Source organism: Cephus cinctus, unplaced genomic scaffold (assembly GCF_000341935.2).
Source record: "Cephus cinctus unplaced genomic scaffold, Ccin1 Ccin1_scaffold0101, whole genome shotgun sequence".
Lineage (NCBI taxonomy): Eukaryota > Metazoa > Arthropoda > Insecta > Hymenoptera > Cephidae > Cephus > Cephus cinctus.
This window is the reverse complement of record NW_014332838.1, coordinates 1,706,390-1,715,252: the sequence shown is the minus strand read 5'-3', so window position 1 is coordinate 1,715,252 and position 8,863 is coordinate 1,706,390. Positions and strand designations below refer to the sequence as shown.

General features: G+C 38.4%; 1 protein-coding gene and 1 long non-coding RNA gene across 8 annotated transcripts in view; one reads left to right on the top strand and one right to left on the bottom strand.

Annotated features, from left to right (window-relative positions):
• LOC112495421 overlaps positions 1 to 8,857 on the top strand; it is a 15,625-nt gene extending 6,768 nt beyond the window's left edge. Inside the window, exons 1-4 of one of the 3 annotated variants that reach the window (XR_003061903.1) lie at positions 5,630 to 5,899; positions 7,461 to 7,769; positions 7,940 to 7,997; positions 8,557 to 8,857. This is a non-coding gene — a long non-coding RNA (uncharacterized LOC112495421). Of the gene's footprint in view, positions 1 to 5,629; positions 5,900 to 7,460; positions 7,998 to 8,556 lie in introns of those variants that run through there. The other 2 variants (XR_003061901.1, XR_003061902.1) reach the window with 2 other exon arrangements.
• LOC107274704 (thyroid receptor-interacting protein 11) overlaps positions 1 to 8,863 on the bottom strand; it is a 29,359-nt gene that overhangs the window by 18,795 nt on the left and 1,701 nt on the right. The window contains exons 1-2 of one of the 5 annotated variants that reach the window (XM_025092043.1): positions 838 to 1,077; positions 589 to 693 (exon numbers count right to left, since the gene is read on the bottom strand). The exons of 1 other annotated variant lie outside the window; for it this stretch is intronic. Coding sequence is in view for 2 of the 4 variants with exons in the window: in XM_015754101.2 (XP_015609587.1) it covers positions 5,838 to 5,912 (75 nt within the window). In the remaining 2 variants the exon portion in view is untranslated. Of the gene's footprint in view, positions 1 to 588; positions 694 to 837; positions 1,078 to 2,244; positions 2,335 to 5,837; positions 5,913 to 8,863 lie in introns of those variants that run through there. 3 more of the 5 variants (XM_015754101.2, XM_025092042.1, XM_015754102.2) reach the window with 3 other exon arrangements.

Here is an 8,863-nt window from a genome sequence, read left to right as displayed (position 1 = left end):
CCCAAAAACCTAGTTTTTACGGTCTTCGATTCCAACCCCCTTGATAACTATGGTATAAGATTTTCTTTCTCTGGACGGCCTTGGTGGATACAAAAATTTTACGTCAAAACTCATTGTGCATGCATCCCCGGCATATCCAGAGACGTAAATAGGTAGACGTACTTATACACAGGGTGTACCAAAGCAATCGGTAATTTGGTACGAGCCATTCCGAATGAAATGCGAAGTGGATAATTGGAGACGGTGGTTTTCAGATTGGTAACGCATATCCAACGCTGTAGTATACGCAAGGTTTCCTATTGCAGCAAAGAATTAGATCGACGTAAATCGTATGAATGTTTTTCATTTCGAATATTTGCAAAATACACTAGCCACCGGGTATACCTATATCGTAACGGAAAGTTATACGCATGTATATCGCAATTTCTGTACTGTAATAAGGCGTAACGTCTTATAGACTATGCAAATCCTGAGACGTACCATCAAGGAGTCTTATCAGGTACCGTCTTTCAAATGTATTCAATAAGCGAAACTCCATAGAAAAATATAAAAATTTAAAAAGAAGAAAAAGAAGAAATTCAGACTTACGTAAAGAAATAAGAATATCCTTCGTCACAGTCTCCGTCTATTGTCATTATCAGTAGTCACCACGATACGCGTAAACCGCAAGAGAATGATTGTACCGCGTCTCGCCTAGGCTCATACGAATAATCGAGTTAATTTTCATTGACGCATTTCCATAACGGCGTTGAGTTTCAAATAAAGGTTAACGAATAAAAAGATTTTGTCAATTATACCTAAGATCCAAGTACTGCGGTAAGTATCTCAGTTGCTTACATGTTAATCGAACGAATCCCTCCTGCCGTCATCGTCGTTTTTCCTCCATAAGACGATGAAACAAAATTCTTGAACCTCGTGGCGGTACGTGATGCAATCGGTAGTCTCGCAGTGCCAACAGTCGAGCCAATACTTCCACCAAAAACTGAATTTCGGTGTGGTTACGGCGGTTAAAGGTGCGTTACACACGACGTGAACTAAACGACTGTCGAGACGCGACTGTGCAGTTACAACTCCTACCACTGCTCGGCTTGAGGTGGATACACGTATGGAGGCACGCTCTTGACCAACACACAAGCCAACGCGAGACTTTGGATATAGGTAGAGGAGACGTGCATCCAATGTGAGAGACTATAACACCGGTAAATTTGAATCGAGGTAGGCATAAGATAGTACCCGAAGGAAGAACATCAAGTGCATCGCGATAATCGTGACAAACGAAAGTGTACTCGAGCATAAGTATCAATATGCAGATGATATGCCAGTTTTATTCATATACAGCATATATGGTATATAGAATCAGTCTATTGCACGTGGAACCAAAGAACATGGATACTCGTGTGTTATGCTTATATATACATTTTCAAGTCATGTTTGACATATAAAAAAAATATATTTAACAGGATAAATCTTATTTTCATAAAAGTTCTATATGTTGGCTACAACTATTTTATTGGAATTCAGCAAGTCGTGGGTGTCTTCGAATGGGATTGATATGGTAGTGGATGATCGGGGATCGGGTATTGGATGAGATTAAGGTCTGTAGAGTTAATAAAGACGTATGAACGGGGTGAGATTATTCTCTCGGGATGAATACAGTACTTATTTGGTGTCTGGAGTCGTAGGGTTGTGTTTTCAAGGTTTTTCTTTTGAATCCTAGAAATTCTAATATCCTTGTGATTCGTATAAGGTGGTTTAAAAGCTCGGCTTGAAACATCGTACAAGATAGTTCAGACGGACAGTTACACGGCTATGGTTCATGAATAATGCAATTGTACTAGTTGCTCGACTATCCGTCGTATTCGGTATATCGAGGTGCACAAGGTGTTTTTTTAACGACAGGACATTTTTATCAGCCCCTATGTTCGCGGGCGCTGCGGGCGCAGCTGAAGGAAACGAAACTTGAAACTGGTATAGTCGCTGGGGACATTATGCAAACTGGGATCGTCGAAATTAACCTTTTATCCTATGTAGTTCCTGCGGTCGTATCATAATCATGTAAAATTATCAATTCTCTACAGATCGACAAAAGAAATAGATTTCAGCCAAGAGAGTCGCGTGGAACAGGCAAAATTTGTTACGACGATATAGGTCTGCCCGTTAGATTATTACGAAGAAAATTTCTTTTACCAAACAACCACAAATGATAAGCCTATGTTCTATTGATAAACAACCCATTTTACGAACCTTCGCACAAAATCCACAGGCCGACGAACAGGACGAACAGTTCACTAGGCACAGTCTCGTTTGATCGGGCTGCATTTATAGCCATCGAACAAGGTGTAGTCATAGTCACTATCATCCCTCGGTAACTAGCCCCTGCCAGACTGACCTATCATGGGTTAATGTCTTATCAGTGAAACTAAAACAGTGAACCATTCGCAGCTGCTAAATGGAATCGATTTAACCCCTGTATTAAAAACCATCAGAAAGTATCGACTGTACGACTGATTCTAATGTGTACAGAAGAAAACGGTTATCGCGGATGCCTATCAAAGGTGGAATAAAAACTGACTGTGCATAGACAAAAAACCCCATAGTAATGGTAAACTCAAACGCAACAAATAGAATCCGAGTATAATAAAGAAAAGAAGACCTTACGATACAGTCATTGTATAAAAGTATATGCTATTAAGATTGTCCTCGATAAAAAAAAAAAAAAAAAGAAAAAGAAATGCATTGTTTCATAACCGTGTAACCTTCCTTGTAACTATAACTAATCGTCGGCAACCATAACGTTACGACGATAGCCAATCTTTTGAGGTCGACGTTGGATGCCTTTCATTTCGTTTATGGTCACGATACATCAGAAAAGTGACGAATTTCACTTCTGCACGGCGTATCCCTTGGTGAACTCGTCGATTGGGACTTTCGTAAGAAGAGGACGGGGAGACTTTCTTCATATCGGAAACGCGAACGCGAAGCTGTCGTGTTATGTAAATTCGACGTTGCGCCGAAAGAAAGAAACGGAACGCGTCATTATTTCTACGCCATTTCCGTAAAAGTAATTCGACCGATCTCTTCGGATGTTTGACGAGAGTGAGAGAGAGGGAGAATGGAGCAGGAGGTATGAGAAAGACAGGAACGAAGTCCCGTTGGTAAACGAACAAGGGACTTCGCGTACAATATATACGAATAAATATAATTTTTCATCCGTCGGGCAAAGTCGTTTTCGTGAACTCTTTAGTCAATCATAGCGAAGTACCTTTGTACGTAAAATGTCTATCCGGTGATTCGTCATCGTACCTGATACCAAATGACGCCGTGTCACTTTGCTCATTATTAAACAGCCAGATTCTAATTATGGAATACAGTCATACTTACGCTTTGTTGGATACGCAAGGCTGAGTGTCACCTTCGTCATAAAGCTATTGTGCGGTGACGAATCTGGATCGTGATATTTTGAAGAAGAGATCAGATAAACGCCTTATAGGATTTTTCCTTTAGGAATCGTCGTGATGAACCAAGTAATACGGTGTATAGATATAGATATATTAATTATAGTTAAAGCATATTCATGAACGTGGTATACGGTCTTCAAAGAAGTGTATAACTGTGTATAATATACATATAGTGTATACCTGATGCAACATTAACGTGAATTATGGTAATTACAGTTAAGATTTAATAAAGCCAAGATTTTATTAAAATTTTTTAATCATATATAAATTAGGTACTTTTTATACTTTCGTGCTCGACTCGACTTTTAACCTTATTACTGAATCGCTTTTCCTTAATACACCCATATGTTCCAGAAAGTAAAGAACGCTTGTCTGTACCTCGTATGCACATTGATGAACATCTCAACCATTTTTTAATAACCATAACTTCGTTTTTTACACTGTTTCAGGTCACGTCCGTGTTGCATATCTTGTTTTATCAAACTTGTTTTCAGAATTAAATTTTTTTTCCAGTTACCGTTATTCATTCGTAACACAAAAACAAAAAGCAGAATTTTCAATGAACGTACTAGCTGGGCCTACGAGTCATTCCGAAAACTCGTTGAAGCATTCAAGACAATGATTAGGAGGTTTAACATCTTATTAGCTATTAAAAGCCAAGAAGTAAGGTAGTGGAGGTCTTGACGACCACATCCGGTGGTCTGGGCCACAATGGTCCCTTGATGAGGTGTCAAACACATTCGGGTTAGCATGAATTAGTTACGTACGTATAGCGAGGACAAACAGGGACTAAATGAAATAAAAAAAAAATTATTCCGATGTGAAACTCGCGTTTGAAACGTTACGAATGGAAGCGAAGACCGTAAACGTTATGGCCCGTCCTTTGTTGGTCCAAGATATGGAATAGTAGGTACTATCTGTTATCTCGCATTCCTAGTCAACGTTCCTTCCACGGTACACACGAAATTGATGTCACCTCAGGCGAGGTTCATATACATGTTCCTTACATGTGCTTTCTCGATGACAATCTAACGCGACTGTACCTGGTACTGTTTGCCAAGGTGCAAATCCATGGGAAGTATTTCACTTGGAACTGGGACAACTTTATAATACACAATTAATAAGAATTAAATTAATTTATAAAAATATCAAAATTTCATGACAATCTAACGCGACTGTACCTTGGTAGTGTTTGCCAAGGTGCGAATCCATGGGAAGTATTTCACTTGGAACTGGGACAAGTTCGTAATACACAATTAATAAGAATTAAATTATTTTATAAAAATATCCAATATCCGTTAACAATTACCTGAATATGATTGAGTTAGTTGTATATCGCATTTGATTGAGGTATCATTAGTTTTCAAGCTGTACGACACAGTACAATATTTTTGTCTATCAGGTTATTCAGCCCAAACGCACCACCTGAACATGGTTTTGCCATAGGACTCAAATAAGCCCGCTAACTTCAGGTGGTGCGTTTCAAGTGAATAACCCTTGTATAAGATAGAATGTATATACAAATATAAGAGTATAATTAAGAGATCATATTTGGACAAGATAAAACTTATTTAGACACTGATTTGAATTATCAGTCGATTCTTCTTATGGAATTGAGAATAAGATTTTCTTTTTATTATTTAGATCGTTCATAGCTCCATAACGCAACTGCGGTGTTTCGCATTGCATACTGAAAGGCTGGGAACATGCAGTTTGACATTTAAGTAAAAGATAGTGACACTTCAATGTCAGCTATTAATGTGACATTTTAGAATGTTATATTTGAATACGTATCTTGATAAATGTTTTTCATTCATTAGTAGAATAATTATTTGTCACTATTATTATCGGTGATAACGTGAAATATTCGTGACTTGATTGTTTCACCTTACCGATACGGATAAAGAACTCGATATACGGATTATGGCATCTGTTTTGTAGCCCGTGAATCAGCCCAAGTAATACTGTGTGGGTCCCGCATAAATGACGAAATGTGTTTTACATCAGTCCCATCAGCTGCTACCCAACATACAAGAGTTACTAGTTGTATGAGAGTAAACTGGCCATTTTTGCTTGCTTTATTAAGAAACAGGAACGACTATATACGCAAGATATTGTAATTGGTCACGCAATTCCCAGCAAAGTCTCAGCTTCAGGTACGGTTACTGCCGCATGTAAATTCTATGTAAATGCATGGTTTTAGAGGATAGTTAGTTTTAAAATTAATATCCAGTTTCTTGTATTCGCAATGAATGCATACATAAGTGCATATTTAAATGTACCTATACAGTATAAATACCCTTGCGAACTGTTAAAGTCAGTTCACACTGCTTCTTGTGGTTTTAACTGGAGGTTTAGCCGAAATACGGAAGAACTTACCGATTGCTGCGGTTTCGAATTCAATTCCACGACGGTTTTCTGCAGCTCGGAATTTTGTCGACGTAAGAGAGAGATCTGTAAAGACAAAGAAAAAAGTAAAAAAAAACATTGTTCACTCGATATTTCTGGTTCGGTGGTTTGGTATTTGATTTTCCGGAAGAATTTCGTGCACAACTGGAGCAACGATTAGAATTTTTAGCACTGATTGTACCAGGTCAACGATGCGTGTACGCGTATGGCAGATTGTGCGTAACGTATGAATAAACGTATCTATCGCTCGAGGATAATATTTGTCACGAATCGAATCCATAGTCTCGGCTATCGTGGTTTTGTAAACGAATTACGACGGCCGCGTTCTCATCTGGCTCAGTGTGGTATTTCGCTTGGTCTTATTCTTCGACGAAGTCACCTTCGTTGTTCCTGAGTAAAGATTTCAAAGTATCTAACAGTAATATTCGTGGTAACGACTTAAATATTGGTATCTATAATCGGGAGGAAGTCCGGTGGAATATTATGGGTAGGCCAGGCAGGGGCCACGCGATGTGCGTTTCTGTTTGAGTTCCTTATCTCAGGTTTGTACTGCGATAAACACTTTGCCGCTTTCCGCAGTCCCTTGCCTACGAGTCTCGCGACGCTTCTGACATTCTGTAAAGCCTTCGGCTTAACCGATGCTTAAACGCCGCGCTTAGGTTTTACTAATGTCGGAGCCGACTTAACCTGGACAGAAGTGAGGAACCGTGTTCTACAGAGTGTTTGGAGAGGTAGACATTTCTTTTGTGGAAATGCACTGATAGTGCCGATGGATACTGGTTACGAAAGTCTTCGTTTCAATACTTTGGTACGAGAATGAGAAATGAGGTCGGGCAAAGGGACTTTTTTTAATAATTTTGTACGATGCTGAAGATGACTTAATTTATTTTCAAAATTTTAGACAAATATTTTATTTCGTTATGAATGCGATTGAAGGCTGGGTATAGATTTTGATAAAGATAGGCATACACTACTATTGTTATAGACTGTACCTAAGCCTTTGATACTGTTATCTGTATCAGGTGGTGGAACAAATGGCACTTGGGAAATTATTCAAAAATAGATGGGAACGTGGGGAACTTTCTTTCTTTGCATTTGGAACACCTATTTGTGATAATATGATATATCGTGTGGACTGATTGATATGGAAATATTAATAGAAAGAGGGATTTGAGTATTATTTGATATTTACTAGACCTCTGATGATAATGAATCGTGAAAATTTATAATTTCTTAGAACTCTTATTTTTTATCAAGTATGTGTTATCGTTTGATACGGGCATTATTCAATTCGAGAATTAAATGGAAATGTCTCGTTTATAATTTTAACGCTAACAGTGATTCTCAATTGTTTGATACTTCTTGTGTAATTTTTTTATTAGCCAACCACTGCGAACCACTGTTCATGACCGGTCATAGTCAAGTAAATTAACATATGATGGATTGAAATCGGTTTGTATTATAAATTTTAATTTCTACGTCATAATGTGCGTTCGTTGTTGAGAAAATACTTATTTTTATGTCGATTTTTCAATTATTAAGCTTCGGACGCGACTATTGAATATTTAGGTTCAACGTTTTTTCCAATTTCAGATATATTGATTGCCGCTCTTGTGATATCGACGATGGGGGTTAGAAGAGTTGGGGATGGCGATACTGCTAGATAAAGGCACTGTTTGCTTTACACTCAGCCACGATTATTAGGGAAAACGACATCTGTTAAAATATATTCTAATCACACGGTAACTCTCCTTATCATGGCGTCACTCATCCCCACATATGCCAAAGAATTTATACGAAGGGATGATCAATAGTTACAAAAAGTAAAGATCAAAGGGTTGCTTGGAAATATATATATATATACCGGGTGTTTCACCTAACTTGGCCACCTTAAATATCTCGGTAATTATCGACGTCACAAAAAAATATTTCAGACAAAAGTTGTACGGTGCGAAGGGGGTCATCAAATGCGACCAATTTTTTTTTTATTTCGGTGGCGGCGCTGATGCACAGTGAAGGTCACCTCCATTTTTTTAAATGGTACAGTACATTTTTTTTCAACCATCTTGCAGAGCATCGCAAACTGCATAAAAAACATTCAGGGGTCAAAGTCGTTCAAGGTCATTCAAGGTCAGTATCGATGATACAAATCTAAATATCGCGGATCGAATTGGTAGTTTAAAGGTCAGTATCGATGATACAAATCTAAATATCTCGGATCACTACCAATCATTTGGTAGTCATCTTCAATGTCCCCCATAAAGAAAAATCGAGTGGATTTAAGTCCGGCGATCTAGCAGGTCAGCCTATTCGTGATCCTCGGCTAATCTGCTTATTACCAAATTTTCGGTCGACAGCATTGGGAGCTATCCGTGCAAAATGAGCTGGACAACCATCATGTTGATACCAGAGGTTTTGCCGATCCCACAAGGTTAGATCTTCAAGCAGCAGAGTTAACATTTCTTCCAGAAAAGCAGAAATAAAATATAAATTTGAAAATACCAAATGTGTTAAACTACCGTAGTGATCCGAGATATTTAGATTTGTATCATCGATACTGACCTTGAATAGCCTTGAACGACTTTGACCCCCTAATCTTTTTTGTCCGACTTGAGGTACTCCATAAGATGGTTGAAAAAAAAACATTTGGTATTTTCAAATTTATATTTTATTTCTGCTTTTCTGGAAGAAATGTTAACTCTGCTGCTTGAAGATCTAACCTTGTGGGATCGGCAAAACCTCTGGTATCAACATGATGGTTGTCCAGCTCATTTTGCACGGATAGCTCCCAATGCTGTCGACCGAAAATTTGGTAATAAGCAGATTAGCCGAGGATCACGAATAGGCTGACCTGCTAGATCGCCGGACTTAAATCCACTCGATTTTTCTTTATGGGGGACATTGAAGATGACTACCAAATGATTGGTAGTGATCCGAGATATTTAGATTTGTATCATCGATACTGACCTTGAATGACCTTGAACGACTTTGACCCC